The sequence below is a fragment of the Panulirus ornatus genome, chromosome 48, assembly GCF_036320965.1.
Source record: "Panulirus ornatus isolate Po-2019 chromosome 48, ASM3632096v1, whole genome shotgun sequence".
Classification (NCBI taxonomy): Eukaryota; Metazoa; Arthropoda; class Malacostraca; order Decapoda; family Palinuridae; genus Panulirus; species Panulirus ornatus.
The window spans coordinates 11,752,596-11,772,090 of record NC_092271.1 but is presented as its reverse complement, the minus strand read 5'-3'; the positions used below and the strand labels follow the sequence as shown (position 1 = coordinate 11,772,090).

The 19,495-nt window shown below is 44.0% G+C and overlaps 1 protein-coding gene across 1 annotated transcript in view; it reads left to right on the top strand.

Moving 5' to 3' along the window:
• Nucleotides 1-19,495, top strand: part of LOC139763972 (cGMP-dependent 3',5'-cyclic phosphodiesterase-like) — a 274,331-nt gene that overhangs the window by 66,214 nt on the left and 188,622 nt on the right. Inside the window, exon 3 of the mRNA XM_071690450.1 lies at nt 12,746-12,908. Within this exon, the coding sequence (XP_071546551.1) occupies nt 12,746-12,908 (163 nt within the window). The remainder of the gene's footprint in view (nt 1-12,745; nt 12,909-19,495) is intronic.

Genomic DNA, 19,495 nt, shown 5'->3' with positions numbered 1-19,495 from the left:
ATTGGTAGTGGTGGTGATGGAATTGGTAGTGGTGGTGATGGAATTGGTGGTGGTGGTGATGGAATTGGTAGTGGTGGTGATGGAATTGGTAGTGGTGGTGATGGAATTGGTAGTGGTGGTGATGGAATTGGTAGTGGTGGTGATGGGAGAGGTAGTGGTGGTGATGGGAGAGGTAGTGGTGGTGATGGGAGAAGTAGTAGTGGTGATGGGATTGGTAGTGGTGGTGATGGGAGAAGTAGTAGTGGTGATGGGATTGGTAGTGGTGGTGATGGGATAGGTAGTGGTGGTGATGGGAGAGGTAGTGGTGGTGATGGGATAGGTAGTGGTGGTGATGGGAGAGGTAGTGGTGGTGATGGGAGAGGTAGTGGTGGTGATGGGAGAAGTAGTAGTGGTGATGGGATTGGTAGTGGTGGTGATGGGAGAAGTAGTAGTGGTGATGGGATTGGTAGTGGTGGTGATGGGAGAAGTAGTAGTGGTGATGGGATTGGTAGTGGTGGTGATGGGAGAAGTAGTAGTGGTGATGGGATTGGTAGTGGTGGGCATGTGAGAGGTAGGGGTCTTGATGGGAGAGGTAGTGGTGGTGATAGGATTGGTAGTGGTGGTGATGGGAGAGGTAGTGTTGATGATGAGAGAGGTAGTGGTGGTGATGGGAGAGGTAGTGGTGGTGATGGGAGAGGTAGTGGCGGTGATGGGAAAGGTACAAGTTGTGGTGGAGGTGGTGACTGTGGTGTTGACGGTTCTGATGGTGTAGATGGTACTTGGGAGTATCCATAATGGTGTCTGTGATGTACAGACGTCCGTGGGGTAGCGGTTAGCGTTCTTGACCATGACGCATTCACGGGCCGCCAAGGGTCGAGCGCATAGGTTCGAATCCTAGTTCTGGCAGTCGGTCCACGGTCAACTCAACTGTTCATCCACCCCTAGTGGTTGATCGATGAAATATGTATCTGGCTCATGCAGGGATATAAATTTTATATATTAAAATATATAAAAAATATAATCTTTTTTCTTTCAAAAATATTCGCCATTTCCCGCATTAGCGGGGTAGCGTTAAGAACGAGGACTGGGCCTTTTAGGGGAAACCCTCACTTGGCCCCAATTCTCTGTTCCTTCTTTTTGGGAAAATTAAAAAAAAAAAAAGAGGGGGGGATTTCCCGCCCCCCCTCCCTCCCCTTTAGTCGCCTTTTCGACACGCAGGGAAAACGGGGGAAATATTTTTTCTCCCCCCCCCCCTAGGGGAAAAAATATATAATTATATATATAATATATATAATTTTATATAATATATTAAAATATATATATATATATAATTATCCCTGGGGGTAGGGGGGAAAGGAAAATTCCCACGTATTCCCCGCGTGTCGTAGAAGGGGCTAAAAGGGAAGGGGGCGGGGGGGTGGAAATCCTCCCCTTCTTTTTTTTTTTTTTTTTTTTTTTTTTTTTTCCCCAAAAGAAGGAACAGAAAAGGGGGGCCAGGTGAGGGTATTCCCTAAAAAGGCCAGCCCCTCTGTTTTTAAACGCTTACCTCGCTACCCGCGGGAAATGGCGAATAGTATAAAAAAAAAAAAAAAAATATATATAAATATATATATAAAATTAAATTTATAGGGGGAAATGGCCTTGATTAGCGCCTCAGCTACTCGTGTCGTCCACAAACCCACACACCACACAAAAACACATAAACACACTTTTTAAAAAAAATTTTGTATAAAAATATAAAAATTTTAAAAAAAAACAATAAAAATTTTTTTCCCTTTGGGGTGTTCATGTTGAAAATTGGGAAATAAAGGAAAAGCTTGTAGATTTAGGGCGGAAAAAAAGGGCCCTGATGTTTGGGGGGAATCCCCGGGGTTTAAAAAAACAGATATACAAAAGTAACTTAGGAATGGGAAAGAGTTTGGCCAAAAAGGGGTTTTTAATTTTGGTTTTAAAATTTTAAATTGGGGGGCGTGCGAAAGAGGACTTTTGGATTTTTTAAATTGGGGGGGGGGGTTAAAAAAAAAAAAAAAAAAACAAGGTGCAACTGGGGGATTCTAAATCATTATCTTTTTGGAGGCTAAGGTGAAGATTTTGGGGGTTTTTTTCAAAACAAGAGATTGAATTTTTGGGTAAGAATTTGGTGAAGTAAGTAGCTTTGGAAAGGAGACCGGGTGGGGAAAGTACCAGGAAGACGGTGTAAAAAGGGAAAAAGGAGAAAACAAAGGAAGAAAGGGGGGAGGGGGGAGGAAGGGGATGTATTTAGGGAATCAGTGGGGTTTGGGCGCAAAAGGGTTTGTTTGTGGCATGAGAAGAGTGGGAGGGGGGCGGGTTTAAAAAGGGGTTTGAGGGGTGGGATGAAGAAGAAAAGATATTAGTAAAAAGAGAAGAGAGACCTTTTTGGAACTTTTTTGCGGGGAAAAAAATGAAATTTGGGATGGGAGAAGTAAAAAAGAAAAAAGACGGGGTTTAAGAAAAAGGGTGCAAAGGTAAAAAAGGGGCAAAAAAGGGTTGGGGGGTGAAAAGACTATCAAAAAATTTTGGGGAGAATAAAAAGTTTTTCGGAAGGAGGAAAATGGGTGCGAAAACAAGGGAAAAAAATGGAACTTCAGTGAAGGGCGAAATTTTGGGAGGGATAACAATAGGGGGTAAAGTAAAAGGGGAATGGAATGAGTTTTTTTAAAGGGTTTTTTGGTTGAATTTCTGATGACGGGAATGGCAAAATATAGGTTTTTTTGGTCGAGGTGGGGGTGCAAAGTGAGAGGGTTAGGAAAATAAATTTGGGTAAAAAAGAGAAGGGGTAGAAAAAAAGCTTTGCGGAAGAAAAGCCGAAAAGGCAGCTTTTTGGGATGGTTTTGGCAGGGGAAAATTTTTTAAAAAAAAAGGGGTGACTGTATGTTGACGGGTTAAAAAGGTTTTTTAAATGTATTATGACTCAGGGTTTGGGGTGCCTGAGGATTGGCGGAATGCGTCATAGTGCCTTTGGGAAAAAGGGCCCAAGGGGATAAGATGGTGCCAAATTAAAGGGGTTAAAAGTTTTTTGGAAACCCTGGTAAATAAAAATGGGAGGGTTTGGGATTGGGGAGGGGGGAAGGCATTACGGGCCATCAGTTTGGGGAAGAGAAAATTGCTTTTTCAGAAGGGGTTAAGGATGTGGGACCCGGTTTTTGGTTTGAAAATTTAATTGAAAAATTTACTTAAAAAGGCAAAGGTTTGTATGAAAGCTTTTAAAGGATCGGAAAAGGGCAATGATGGGAGTTGATAGGATGCCTGGGGAAGGTTTAAAGAAATAAGGTGGGGGACCCCAAGTTTTTTAGAAGCAGTGAAAATTTTTAATCGAGGATGAAAGGGAAATGTGTACGTGTAAAGAAAAGGAAATTTGTTTGGGTTCTCAGTAAATTTTTAGGTTTGGGGCCCAAGGGGTTTGGATTCCCAAAGGGTTTTGGTTTAATTTTTTTAAGGGAATGGGGTTGTTAGGGGGGGGTAAATGCAAGAGTCCTGGAAAGGGGGGCAAGAAAGAAGTCGTTGGGGATGAAGAGTTTGGAATGAGTAAATTTTTGTTCGCTGTGATACAGCGCTGGGGGCAAAATTCATGGAGAAACTGCAAAGCGGTGCCCTGAGTTTTGGTAAAGTTTGGGGAAGAAAAATTTAAAGAGAAAATTTGTGAATAAGACCCAAGGAAATTTTGGGAAACAGAAGGGTTAGGGAAAAAAGTAAATTGGGGTAAAATTTTTAAATGGAGAAAAACTGGAGGAAGTGAAGTTTTTTTAGAACTGGGAGGGGATCTGCCCCAGGGGAGGGAACCATGGAAGGGGAAGGGGGATCATAGGGGGGGGGGGCAAAATTTTTTGGGGGCCCCTTTAAAAAATTTGTGTGGAAGTCGAAAAACCTTTTCCCCGGGAAAAAGCAAAAATGGGTTTGTTTGAAGGAATAGGGGGTTTCCAACAATTTTGTATGGTTTGCGAGGGGGTGGGCTAGGGAATAGATTTTTTGTGCGCAGGGGGATGGATGTCCCGGGGAAATGAAATGTTTGAGGACAATGTGTGGTGTGAGGGGGTTTTGATCGAGTAAGTATGGGAAAGGGGAAAAGATAGTGGTGGAAATAAAAAGAGCGTTGGTTTTAGAGAGCAAAAAAGGGTGTTTTTGGGAAAAGGTTTGGGCACATGGGGGAGAATGAGTGAGGGAAAACGCCAAGAGGAATATTGGGCCCGGGGGTGGAGGGAAAGAGGAGAAAGGGAGACCAAAATTGGGGGGGGTGGAAAAATGGAGTAAAAAGAATTTTTTGTGATCGGGGCCCGAACTGCAGGGGGTGAAAGGAGGGCAAGGAAAAAAAGGAATTGGAGCGATGTGGGATAAAGGGGTTTCCGGCTTTAGTGGGGGTGAATCAAAGGCAGTTAACGTCGGGGGGAAACCATGGAAAACGTGTAGGTATGTATATTGCCCTGTGTGGACGTGTTATATACATGGTATTGGGGGGGGGGGGCCATTTTTTTTCTCTGTTTTTCCCTTTCGCTAAAACCTTTCCCAAACGCGGGGGACAGCGACAAAGGGATAAAAAAAAAAAAAAAAAAAAAAAACATTTTTTTTTTAATACTTTGTCGCTGTCCGCGCCTTAGCGAGGGAAGGGGTAAGGAAACAACTAAAAAATGGCCCCAACCCCCCCAAAAAATCCATGTAATACATAAACGCCCATACAAGCACAAAATACATACCTATACATTTCAACGTATACATACTTTACATACACAGGCAAAAAACATATATACACATGTAAATATTTCCCTACATTCTGCTTTATCACTTCCAGTCGCCCTCCCCCCACGCATAAAAAGGCACCTCCCATTCCCCCCCCCGGCACGAGTTAACGCTAGGGGAAAAACAACAAAGGCCACATTTGTTCACAGTCCCCAGCCCGTTATGTGCGTTTCACCGAAACCAAAAAAAGCTTCTTTCCACATCCAGGCCCCACAAAACTTTCCATGGTTTTTCCCCAGAAAGCTTTAAAGAGCCCCGGTTCAATCCACTGACAGCAGTCCCACCCCCGGGATACTACATCGTTCCAATTCACTCTTTACCTTTCACGCCTTTTACCCTCTTGCATGTTCAGGCCCCGATCACACAAAATCTTTTTCACTCCATCTTTCCACCTCCAATTGGTCTCCCTCTTCTCCTCGTTCCCTCCACCTCCGACACATATATCCTCTTGGTCAATCTTTCCTCACTCATTCTCTCCATGTGCCCAAACCATTTCAAAACACCCTCTTCTGCTCTCTCAACCACGCTCTTTTTATTTCCACACATCTCTCTTACCCTTACGTTACTTACTCGATCAAACCACCTCACACCACACATTGTCCTCAAACATCTCATTTCCAGCACATCCATCCTCCTGCGCACAACTCTATCCATAGCCCACGCCTCGCAACCATACAACATTGTTGGAACCACTATTCCTTCAAACATACCCATTTTTGCTTTCCGAGATAATGTTCTCGACTTCCACACATTTTTCAAGGCTCCCAAAATTTTCGCCCCCTCCCCCACCCTATGATCCACTTCCGCTTCCATGGTTCCATCCGCTGACAGATCCACTCCCAGATATCTAAAACACTTCACTTCCTCCAGTTTTTCTCCATTCAAACTCACCTCCCAATTGACTTGACCCTCAACCCTACTGTACCTAATAACCTTGCTCTTATTCACATTTACTCTTAATATATATATATATATCTTTTTTCTTTCAAACTATTCGCCATTTCCCGCATTAGCGGGGTAGCGTTAAGAACAGAGGACTGGGCCTTTGAGGGAATACCCTCACTTGGCCCAATTCTCTGTTCCTTCTTTTGGAAAATTAAAAAAAAACGAGAGGGGAGGATTTCCAGCCCCCCGCTCCCTCCCCTTTTAGTCGCCTTCTACGACACGCAGGGAATACGTGGGAAGTATTCTTTCTCCCCTATCCCTAGGGAAAATATATATATATATATATATATATATATATATATATATATATATATATATATATATATATATATATATATATATATATCCCTGGGGATAGGGGAGAAAGAATACTTCCCACGTATTCCCTGCGTGTCGTAGAAGGCGACTAAAAGGGAAGGGAGCGGGGGGCTGGAAATCCTCCCCTCTCTTTTTTTTTTTTTTTTTTTTTTTTTCCAAAAGAAGGAACAGAGAAGGGGGCCAGGTGAGGGTATTCCCTCAAAGGCCCAGTCCTCTGTTCTTAACGCTACCTCGCTATCGCGGGAAATGGCGAATAGTATGAAAAAAAAAAAAAAAAATATATATATATATATATATATATATATATATATATATATGGGATGGCCTTGATTAGCGCCTCAGCTACTCGTGTCGTCTCAGCTAACACACACACACACACACACACACACACATATATATATATATATATATATATATATATATATATATATATATACAATACATTTTTTTTATAATACTTTGTCGCTGTCTCGCGCCTTAGCGAGGTAGCGTAAGGAAACAGACTAAAGAATGGCCCAACCCACCCACATCACATGTATTTACATAAACGCCCATACAAGCACATATACATACCTATACATTTCAACGTATACATACATATACATACACAGGCATATACATATATACACATGTACATATTCATACATTCTGTCTTCATCACTTCCAGTCGCCACTCCACACCATAAAATGGCACCTCCCATTCCCCCGCCCGCGCACGAGTTAACGCTAGGAAAATACAACAAAGGCCACATTTGTTCACAGTCCCTAGCTGTTATGTGCAGTGCACCGAAACCACAGCTTCTTTCCACATCCAGGCCCCACAAAACTTTCCATGGTTTACCCCAGACGCTTCACGAGCCCTGGTTCAATCCACTGACAGCACGTCGACCCCGGTATACTACATCGTTCCAATTCACTCTATTCCTTGCACGCCTTTCACCCTCTTGCATATTCAGGCCCCGATCACTCAAAATCTTTTTCACTCCATCTTTCCACCTCCAGTTTGGTCTCCCACTTTTCGTTCCCTCCACCTCTGACACATGTATCCTATTTGTCAATCTTTCCTCACTCATTCTCTCCATGTGACCAAACCATTTCAATACACCCTCCTCTGCTCTCTCAACCACATTCTTTTTATTACTATGCATCTCTCTTACCCTATTATTACTTACTCCATCAAACCGCCTCACACCACATATTGTCCTCAAACATTTCATTTCCAACATATCCGCCCTCCTTCACGCAGCTCTATCTATGGCCCATGCCTCGCAACCTTATAACATTGTTGGAACCACTATTCCTTCAAACATACCCATTTTTGGTCCCCGAAATAACGTTCTCGCCTTCCATACATTCTTTATCGCTCCCAGAACCTTCGCCCCCTCCCCCACCCTGTTACTCACTTCCGCTTCCATAGTTCCGTCCGCTGCCAAGTCCACTCCCAGATATCTAAAACACTTCACTTCCATCAGCTTTTTTCCATTCGAACTTAACTCAAAATCAACTTGTCCCTCAACCCTACTGTACCAAATATCATTGCTTTTGTTCACATTTACTCTTAGCTTTTTTCTTTCACACACTTTACCAAACTCAGTCACCAATTTCTGCAGTTTCTCACCCGAATCAGCTACCAGCGCTGTATCATCAGCGAACAGCAACTGACTCACTTCCCAAACCCTCTCAACCACAACAGACTGCATACTCGCCCCTCTCTCCAAAACTCTTGCATTCACCTCCCTAACAACCTCATCCAGAAACAAATTAAACAATCATGGAGACATAACGCACTCCTGCCGCTAATCAACATTCACTGTGAACCAATCACTTTTCTCTCTTCCTACTCGTACACATGCCTTACATCTTTGATAAAAACTTTTCACTGCTTCTAGCAAGTTACGTCCCACGCCATATACTCTTAGTTCCTTCCACAGAGCATCTCTATCAACTCTATCATATGTCTTCTCCAGATCCATAAATGCTACATACAAATCCATCTGTTTTTCTAAGTATTCCTCAAATACATTCTTCAAAGCAAACATCTTATCCACACATCCTCTACCACTTCTGAAACCACACTGCTCTCCCCAGTCTGATGCTCTGTACGTACCTTTACCCTGTCAATCAATACCCTCCCATATAATTTTCTAGGAACACTCAACAAACTTGTACCTCTGTAATTTGAACACTCACCTTTATCCCCTTTGCCTTTGTACAATGGCACTATGCATGCATTCCGCCAATCTTCAGGCACTTCACCGTGAACCATACATACTTTGAATATCCTCACTAACCAGTCAACAACACAGTCACCCCCTTTTCTAGTAAATGCCATCCAAACCCGCCGCCTTGCCGGCTTTCATCTTCCGCAAAGCTTTCACTACCTCTTCTCTGTTTACTAAACCATTCTCTCTGACCCTCTCACTTCGCACATCACCTCGACCAAAACACCCTATATCTGCCATTCTGTCATCAGACACGTTCAGCAAACCTTCAAAATGCTCACTCTATCTCCTTCTCACTTCACCACTTCTTGGTATTACCTCCCCATTAGCCCCCTTCACCGAGGTTCCCATTTGTTCTCTTGTCTTACGCACTTTATTTACCTCCATCCAAAACATCTTTTTTATTCTCCCTAAAATTTAATGATACTCTCTCACCCCAACTCTCATTTGCCCTCTTTTTCATCTCTTGCACCATTCTCTTGACCTCCTGCCTCTTTTTTTTTTTTTTATACATATCCCAGTCATTTGCAATATTTTCCTGCAGAAACCGTCGAAATGCCTCTCTCTTCTCTTTCACTGACGATCTTACTTCTTCATCCCACCACTCATTACCCTTTCTAATCTGCCCACCTCCCACCTTTCTCATGCCATAGTCATCTTTTGCGCAAGCCATCACTGCTTCTCTAAATGCATCCCATTCCTCCCCCACTCCCCTTACGTCCCCTCACCTTTTTCCATTCTGGACTCAATCTCTCCTGGTACTTCCTCACTCAGTCTAGTTTCCAAGCTTACTTACTCTCACCACTCTCTTCACCCCAACATTCTCTCTTCTTTTCTGAAAACCTCTACAAATCTTCACCTTCACCTGCACAAGATAATGATTAGACATCCCTCCAGTTGCCCCTCTCAGCACATTAACATCCATAAGTCCCTCTTTCACGCGCCTATCAATTAACACGTAATCCAGTAACGCTCTCTGGCCATCTTTCCTACTTACTTACGTATACTTATGTATATCTGTCTTTTTAAACCAGATATTCCCAATCACCAGTCCTTTTTCAGCACACTAATCTATACGCTCTTCACCATTTCCATTTACAACACTGGAAGCCCCATGTACACCAATTATACCCTCAACTGCCACATTACTCACCTTTGCATTCAAATCACCCATCAGTATAACCCGGTCTCGCGCATCGAAGCCGCTAACACTCTCAGCTGCTCCCAAAACACTTGCTTCTCATGATCTTTCTTCTCATGACCAGGTGCATGGGCACCAATAATCACCTATCTCTTTCCATCCACTTTCAGTTTTACCCATATAAATCTAGAGTTTACTTGCTTACACTCTATCACATACTCCCACAACTTTTGCTCCAGGAGTAGTGCTACTCCTTCCTTTGCTCTTGACCTCTCACCAGCCCCTGACTTTACTCTCAAGACATTCCCAAACCAATCTTCCCCTTTACCCTTAAGCTTCGTTTCATTCAGAGCCAAAACATACAAGTTCCTTTCCACAAACATACTACCCATCTCTCCTTTTTTCTCATCTTGGTTACATCCACACACATTTAGACATCCCAATCTGAGCCTTCGAGGAGGATGAGCACTCCATGCATGACTCCTCTTTCTGTTTTCCCTTTTAGAAAGTTAAAACACAAGGAGGGGAGGGTTTCTAGCCCCCCCGCTTCCGTCACCTTTAGTCGCCTTCTACAACACGCTGGAATGCGTGGGAAGTATTCTTTCTCCCCTATCCCCAGGGATAACATAGAAGGCGGCTAAAGATGTAGGAGAGGACCGAGGAAATGGAATGATAAAGACACTAGGGATATCAGAGCCTGTACATTCGAGTGAGTGAGAGGCGTGCACGGTAATCAGAAACTTGTAGGACAAAAGTTTTTCCATAACGTAGAAAGATATTTCAAATCAGCCATCGATCTTGTGGAACATCGGTGTTGATGCTTTATATTACAACTGTCTCAACGTCTCTAAATCTCCTCCAGGGTAGCCAAGTGAAGTGATAGTTATGTTCGGGTTGCAGAAGCGGCCTCCAGCGGGCCTGGCGATGGACTGGTTCAAAGGGGACGTTATGAAAAAGTTTTTTTTTGATGACTGGAATTGGTTTATGGATTGATGAAATGCCTTTCTGTTTGTTCTTTGTTAAATTTGTTGGGTTCGTTTGCTGCAATTATTCACCATTTATCTGTCCGACCAGAGGGCATGCAACACTTGCAGTGTTATTGTTATGTTGCATTAATTGATGAATTGCGCAATAAAAGCAGAATAGGCTGTTAGATGTGATGGACAGCCTAATGTACATACATATGGAACGCCCACACCCACACGGGCACCCACACCCACGCGGCCGTCCACACCCGCGCTCCAATACCCTCTCGGCCACCGCCCACACCCTAACGGCCGCCCAGACCTGCCGACACACACGCAAACGCATGCACATGCACGTATATGTCCATGTGCACTCGTGCATACGTACATCTTTAATGAAATTCAAGCCGAGTAAATGCAAGATGTGAGGATGGGATACGATAAGAGAAGACCATTGTATGAATGTTTACTAACAAGGAAATAAGCTGCAGGAACCTGTGCGTGTATGAGGAGGACTTGGGAGTTGACATCATTCTTAACCAGTCGCTGGTGTTCCTCATCAGTACAAGGAACTAGTAGAGAGGGTCTAGAGGAGGCCAACGAAGATGGTACCAGAATTAAGAGGGGTTGAGTTATGGGGAAAGTTTAGGGGATTTCAAAATTACCCGTTATGGTAGAGAGAGGAGTAAGGAGTGACTTGATCACGTTGTTAGAACAGCCTGTTGGACGGTAGTATTGAACACTTCCTCGAAAGACACTGAGACAGAACAAGCAGAAGCCATAACACGAAATTTAAGCAAAGAACTTGTTATATATTCCTATGACTCCACGGGGAAATGAAACACGATAAATTCCCAAGTGCACTTTCGTGTAATAATCACATCATCGGGGGAAATACAAAAAAAAAAAAATATGAGACAGTCGATGTACAACTAAGAGACATAGCTAGGACGCCATTTGGTAAACTAGAAGACACTGTTATGTTCTAACAATGGAGGATGTCAATCATAAACAGATAAACTGGGAGAACTTAGGTTCGTAGGTTCTTATTGAGAGAGTCATAGGGACATAAGTGCCTGATGTATACAACGCGTCACTGATCACCCAAGTACTAAAGGGACCGATACACCATCATGACTTGGAAATTGGGAAATACCATATTATGCACCAATCTGAAAAACTGATCATCCAATACTTGAATGTGATTGGTAGATGAGGACTTAAACTGAACTAGAGATAGAACCTGAATCAAAGAGGAGATAAAGTAGAGGTAGGTACACACAACAATTACTGTGGGAAACATGTATTGGGAAATGGAGCTCAGAGGCCATATTATATGTGTACTGTCATTGAAGATTCTGTGAAATTTACACTGAAGGTGCAGAAATATGGGTAACCCCCCACCCCACCCCCCATGTACAATTATCGCTAGAATGATGAAAAAGATAAGAAATCTGGTTCTTTAGATATTCTTAGAAAGCCCAACACTAACGAGATAATCTGGAGAGAAAGTCTAGTATTGAAGTTTCTGGTATAGATATAAACACGCTCCTTAAAGACCCTTGGTCAATATGTCACACGGTCCTCATGAGGTTTCGCCACACGTGCTGAAAAAGTTTGTTGGTCGCTCGATCGACTGCTTGAAGTATTATAGACGTCGGTGGAGGAAGTTAAAGTGCTGATGGAGAGCAAAAAGAATGCAGATGCCATACCTTCTTCAAGAAAGGAGACTGAGAAGTTGAGTTGCAAGTACATACGCCTGTCTCGTTGACGACTGTGGGTCTGCAAAACACTGCACAAGGAACTAAGAAAGCAGATAGATGAACTTGCAGAATAAGAACTACCCAAGCGAGAGACAAGAATGATTCAGAGTAATGTCATGCGTAACAAATCTAATACTTCTCAGGGAGAGTAAGCTCCGCTCCAGACATAACAGAGGAATGTGTGTACTGTGTGGATCTGGACTGCGAGCGAGGGTAGGACTCATCCCCTTACAATAGGTCATTACACACCTGATCCCAGGGTCGCCTCCCCCTGACCTGTGCTTCTTCTCGCTCTGCTCCTAACCTTTGGTACTGCCCTGGCTACCCTGTTCCTGTCCCGTGGTTGTGGTTCTCCCACCGTACCCATGGTTCCGTTGTCCTATCCCGTGGTTCTCCCACCGTACCCATGGTTCCGTTGTCCTGACCCGTGGTTCTCTTTCGCCTGAGTTGTGATTCTCCTGACCCATGACTCCTTCCCCGGACCCGTGATTCTACCTCCCCAGAGCCGTAGTTTCTCATCCCCCAGACCTGTGGTGCCCCAGATCCGTGGTTCTCTTGCCCCTGACCTGTGTTGCCCCTCACCCGTAATTCTCCTTCCCCAGAACCGTAGTTCTCTTGCCCCTGAACTGTGTTGCCCCTGACCCGTGGTTCTGACCCCTGACCCGTGGTTCTCCTGCCCCCAGACGACGTGACGGTGCTGCTGCGGGAGATCATGGCGGAGGCGCGGCAGCTGACGGACGCGGAGCGGTGCTCGCTTTTCCTGCTGGACCGGGAGCAGAACCAACTGGTGGCGAAGGTCTTCGACGGAGAGAGGAAGGAGGAGGTCAGTGTGGGCTGGGCGGATGGTGAGTAGTGGTGTGGAGGAGTGGAGTGGGTGTGTGGTGTGAGTGGAATGGTTGGCTGGGTGAGTGAATGGATGGGTTGAGTGTGAGATAATTTTGGACATGTAACTTCTGGATGATAGTGTGGATTAGTAGTTAAGGACATAGTGTCTGGCAGTGGTGCGTCGTGGATGATTAGATGTTAAGGTGTAGGATAGATGTGCGCGTGGTGGAATTTAAAGCTGGTCCTGCACAGGAGAGAGAGAGAAAGAGAGAGAGAGAGAGAGAGAGAGAGAGAGAGAGAGAGAGAGAGAGAGAGAGAGAGAGAGAGAGAGAGAGAGAGAGTGTATATATATATATATATATATATATATATATATATATATATATATATATATATATATAGAAGAAGGAGTCACGCGGGGAGTGATCATCCTCCTCGAAGGCTCAGAGTGGGATGCCTAAATGTGTGTGGATGTAACCAAGATGTGAAAAAAGGAGAGATAGGTAGTATGTTTGAGGAAAGGAACCTGGATGTTTTGGCTCTGAGTGAAACGAAGCTCAAGGGTAAAGGGGAAGAGTGGTTTGGAAATGTCTGGGGAGTGAAGTCAGGGGTTAGTGAGAGGACAAGAGCAAGGGAAGGAGTAGCAATACTCCTGAAACAGGAGTTGTGGGAGTATGTGATAGAATGCAAGAAAGTAAATTCTCGATTAATATGGGTAAAACTGAAAGTTGATGGAGAGAGGTGGGTGATTATTGGTGCATATGCACCTGGGCATGAGAAGAAAGATCATGAGAGGCAAGTGTTTTGGGAGCAGCTAAATGAGTGTGTTAGCGGTTTTGATGCACGAGACCGGGTTATAGTGATGGGTGATTTGAATGCAAAGGTGAGTAATGTGGCAGTTGAGGGAATAATTGGTATGCATGGGGTGTTCAGTGTTGTAAATGGAAATGGTGAAGAGCTTGTAGATTTATGTGCTGAAAAAGGACTGATGATTGGGAATACCTGGTTTAAAAAGCGAGATATACATAAGTATACTTATGTAAGTAGGAGAGATGGCCAGAGAGCGTTATTGGATTACGTGTTAATTGACAGGCGCGCGAAAGAGAGACTTTTGGATGTTAATGTGCTGAGAGGTGCAACTGGAGGGATGTCTGATCATTATCTTGTGGAGGCTAAGGTGAGGATTAGTATGGGTTTTCAGAAAAGAGGAGTGAATGTTGGGGTGAAGAAGGTGGTGAGAGTAAGTGAGCTTGGGAAGGAGACCTGTGTGGGGAAGTACCAGGAGAGACTGTGTACAGAATGGAAAAAGGTGAGAACAATGGAAGTAAGGGGAGTGGGGGAGGAATGGGATGTATTTAGGGAATCAGTGATGGATTGCGCAAAAGATGCTTGTGGCATGAGAAGAGTGGGAGGTGGGCTGTTTAGAAAGGGTAGTGAGTGGTGGGATGAAGAAGTAAGAGTATTAGTGAAAGAGAAGAGAGAGGCATTTGGACGATTTTTGCAGGGAAAAAATGCAATTGAGTGGGAGAAGTATAAAAGAAAGAGACAGGAGGTCAAGAGAAAGGTGCAAGAGGTGAAAAAAAGGGCAAATGAGAGTTGGGGTGAGAGACTATCAGTAAATTTTAGGGAGAATAAAAAGATGTTCTGGAAGGAGGTAAATAGGGTGCGTAAGACAAGGGAGCAAATGGGAACTTCAGTGAAGGGCGCAAATGGGGAGGTGATAACAAGTAGCGGTGATGTGAGAAGGAGATGGAATGAGTATTTTGAAGGTTTGTTGAATGTGTCTGATGACAGAGTGGCAGATATAGGGTGTTTTGGTCGAGGTGGTGTGCAAAGTGAGAGGGTTAGGGAAAATGATTTGGTAAACAGAGAAGAGGTAGTAAAAGCTTTGCGGAAGATGAAAGCCGGCAAGGCAGCAGGTTTGGATGGTATTGCAGTGGAATTTATTAAAAAAGGGGGTGACTGTATTGTTGACTGGTTGGTAAGGTTATTTAATGTATGTATGACTCATGGTGAGGTGCCTGAGGATTGGCGGAATGCGTGCATAGTGCCATTGTACAAAGGCAAAGGGGATAAGAGTGAGTGCTCAAATTACAGAGGTATAAGTTTGTTGAGTATTCCTGGTAAATTATATGGGAGGGTATTGATCGAGAGGGTGAAGGCATGTACAGAGCATCAGATTGGGGAAGAGCAGTGCGGTTTCAGAAGTGGTAGAGGATGTGTGGATCAGGTGTTTGCTTTGAAGAATGTATGTGAGAAATACTTAGAAAAGCAAATGGATTTGTATGTAGCATTTATGGATCTGGAGAAGGCATATGATAGAGTTGATAGAGATGCTCTGTGGAAGGTATTAAGAATATATGGTGTGGGAGGCAAGTTGTTAGAAGCAGTGAAAAGTTTTTATCGAGGATGTAAGGCATGTGTACGTGTAGGAAGAGAGGAAAGTGATTGGTTCTCAGTGAATGTAGGTTTGCGGCAGGGGTGTGTGATGTCTCCATGGTTGTTTAATTTGTTTATGGATGGGGTTGTAAGGGAGGTAAATGCAAGAGTCCTGGAAAGAGGGGCAAGTATGAAGTCTGTTGGGGATGAGAGAGCTTGGGAAGTGAGTCAGTTGTTGTTCGCTGATGATACAGCGCTGGTGGCTGATTCATGTGAGAAACTGCAGAAGCTGGTGACTGAGTTTGGTAAAGTGTGTGGAAGAAGAAAGTTGAGAGTAAATGTGAATAAGAGCAAGGTTATTAGGTACAGTAGGGGTGAGGGTCAAGTCAATTGGGAGGTGAGTTTGAATGGAGAAAAACTGGAGGAAGTGAAGTGTTTTAGATATCTGGGAGTGGATCTGTCAGCGGATGGAACCATGGAAGCGGAAGTGGATCATAGGGTGGGGGAGGGGGCGAAAATTTTGGGAGCCTTGAAAAATGTGTGGAAGTCGAGAACATTATCTCGGAAAGCGAAAATGGGTATGTTTGAGGGAATAGTGGTTCCAACAATGTTGTATGGTTGCGAGGCGTGGGCTATGGATAGAGATGTGCGCAGGAGGATGGATGTGCTGGAAATGAGATGTTTGAGGACAATGTGTGGTGTGGGGTGGTTTGATCGAGTAAGTAACGTAAGGGTAAGAGAGATGTGTGGAAATAAAAAGAGCGTGGTTGAGAGAGCAGAAGAGGGTGTTTTGAAATGGTTTGGGCACATGGAGAGAATGAGTGAGGAGAGATTGACCAAGAGGATATATGTGTCGGAGGTGGAGGGAACGAGGAGAAGAGGGAGACCAAATTGGAGGTGGAAAGATGGAGTGAAAAAGATTTTGTGTGATCGGGGCCTGAACATGCAGGAGGGTGAAAGGAGGGCAAGGAATAGAGTGAATTGGAGTCATGTGGTATACAGGGGTTGACGTGCTGTCAGTGGATTGAATCAAGGCATGTGAAGCGTCTGGGGTAAACCATGGAAAGCTGTGTAGGTATGTATATTTGCGTGTGTGGACGTGTGTATGTACATGTGTATGGGGGGGGGTTGGGGGGGTTGGGCCATTTCTTTCGTCTGTTTCCTTGCGCTACCTCGCAAACGCGGGAGACAGCGACAAAGTATAAAAAAAAAAAAAAAAAAAAAAAAAAATATATATATATATATATGTATATATATATATATATATATATATATATATATATATATATATATATATATATATGTATATATATATATATATATATATATATATATATATATATATATATATATATATATATATATTGGAAAGGATCACAATTTTGTACGTGATCAAGATATTCCTATGAGTCCACGGGGAAAATGAAACACGAAAAGTTCCCAAATGCACTTTCGTGTAATAATCACATCATCAGGGGAGACACAAGAGAGAAATATAACAGTCAGTTGATATACATCGAAGAGACGAAGCTAGGACGCCATTTGGTAAACATGTGATTGTCCAAAACATGTCTCCCCTGATGATGTGATTATTACACGAAAGTGCACTTGGGAACTTTTCGTGTTTCATTTTCCCCGTGGACTCATAGGAATATATATATATATATATATATATATATATATATATATATATATATATATATATATATATATATATATATATATGTTCGTTTGTGTGAACACTTGAATATGAATGTTTCTGTGTATCAGATATAGGAATACATCCCCATGTGTTCCAGTCATCACACCCAGGTTGATCCACCAGTTGTGAAGTTGGAGGCCGAGGGTCCTGGTGACCAAGGCCGCTGTAGTCCATTACCTGACTCTCCTGTAGGAGAGGCAACTGATGGTCGTAGTTCTCGGTTCTCACGTCATTCCTGCCTGTAACCTCCATCATTGTGGTCTCGAGGCCAGTGAAGACCTTTTTTTTCTTGATGCATTTCTATGATTGTTAGGTCTCTTTAAGTCCAGGTGGAGTGTGACAGTGAGCTTTGGAACACGGAATATATTGAGACTTGCCTCTCAGTACCAGCTGTATGCTGGCTTCCTCGTCCTTAACGATGGGAAGAGAAATTGAGGTTAAAGAGTGGGAAGAAGATGGTGGGTAGCTTTGGAGGAGTAGGATGACTGCGAGTAGACGAGGGAACGATTCATTCCTCTCGTCCTTAAGTAAGTAAAATTTGGGATAAACAAGCTCAGTGTGGGCCTCATTGCCGGTAGACTTGCTGGTGGTGAGTTAAATTGTTAGCGACGATGGTTCGTTCCTGGTGCGTTGTGTGGGTCATGGTCAGTGTGGCTGCAGAGGCCCCGCACCTGTGCTGGCACGGGCCACCCCGACGGTGGTAAGGTAACCCTCTCGAACACAACAGTGACCAGTGAGGTTGATGGATATATACAGTGATACCCATGGCTCTTACCATCGTACGTAAGGGTCGTACCGTCACGTGCCAGGGGTTAGGGACGTGGTGGAGGTCGTCCAGCCTCACCCGCTGCTGTTCATGTTACGTGAAGAACAACATCTTAGTGCAGCTGGGACCGGCCATTTCTGGTGTCTGTCATTAACGTTAATTCTTTATCTTTTTTTTTTTAAATGTTGTTCATGACTGGCTGCTGATGACATTGTCTTGGTGGCTGGCTGGTACATATCCTCCTTTGATCATCCCACCCACGTCAGTACGAGTTGCCTCCAGCGTGGCGGGAGGTGATCAAAATGTTCTGATTCATTTCGACCAACTTGTCTTCCTCTCACAGGAAAGTAAATATACCACAAGATGTGTGTATATTTTGTAAAGCCCATCATGTATATCATAACGTAGCTGCAACATTATGGCAACGATTCTCTTATATCAGCTCTGGGGCAGTGTATGTGACCCCCCCTCCCCCCTACCCAACCCGTCAGTCGACCAGCCCCTTTCTAAAGATGAGTTCAAATTCGCCTCTTTTTAAGTGCCATGGTTAACGCGCGCGAGCCAGGTGTGCGTAAAGGAGTGAACGCCATAGATGCGATTGTCTGTGTTCAGGAGGCGGTGTTGGCTGACGGAAGGCAAGTTCGTGTTGGCAGCGTACACATGGTGTCTGTTGGTCGCGGGCTCAAACTGGTCGACACATCACGACCGTTGACTCTGGCAGTGAGCCGCGGGGTCCCTCGTTACCATAATGTATAATGAACAGAATTTCAGGTTCGTGTTGTTTATCGTTATTTGCCCACGTATGTGGTGGGCTCGTAATGGTTATGATGGGTGGTCAGGCTTGTGATGGGTGTTTGTGTGTAGTAGGTGGGCAGGCTTGTGATGGGTGCTTAATGAGTGTAGTGGGTGGGCAAGCGTATGATGGGTGCCTTAGGAGTGTAGTGGGTGAGCAGGCTTGTGATGGGTGCATTATGAATGTAGTGGGTGGGCAGGCGAGTGATGGATGCCTCATGAATGTAATTGGTCAGCAGACAGGGGAGGGGAACACGCTATTATGTAATTGATCAAACCATTGAAGCTTGAGCGGTAGAGACAAGCTGGGTCTTGAGGGGTTGGGTTGCTGGAGGGGATCTTGTAGTATGTGTTGCTCCAGATGATGATGAGGATGAAGGATAAGTTACTGGGGGAGGAGGGTAGAGCTTAGAATGATGATGGAGGAGGGAGGAAGGTCGTGGGTGAGGTAGGTGTGGGCCCTGTGATAACGAGGGAACGGGAGTAGTGGAGTACCAGTGGGGGCCCCAGTGGTAGGAGGGAGCGGATCTGGTGCAGCAGATTTGGGCTCTGTGGTAGGAAGGGACGGGAGTTGTGGAGTAGTGGTGGGGGCTTTGTTGTAGGAGGAAGTGGATCTGGTGGGGCAGATGATGGCTCTGTGGTAGGAGGTAACGGATCTGGTAGATCAGATGTGGCTCTTGTGGTAGGAGGGGACGAGTGTGGTGAAGTTTGTATGGGATGCTCTGTGGTAGAAGGGCGTGGATATGGTTCTCTGTCATTTGTGTACTGTAAAATGATTGACATATCATTATAATGCTTCTCTCACGCTTAATATACCTCGAAGATTATTATTATTATTATCATTATTATTATTATTATTATTGTTAATATTATCATTATAGTTATTATTATTATTATTATTATTATTATTATTATTATTATTATTATTATTATTATTATCATCATC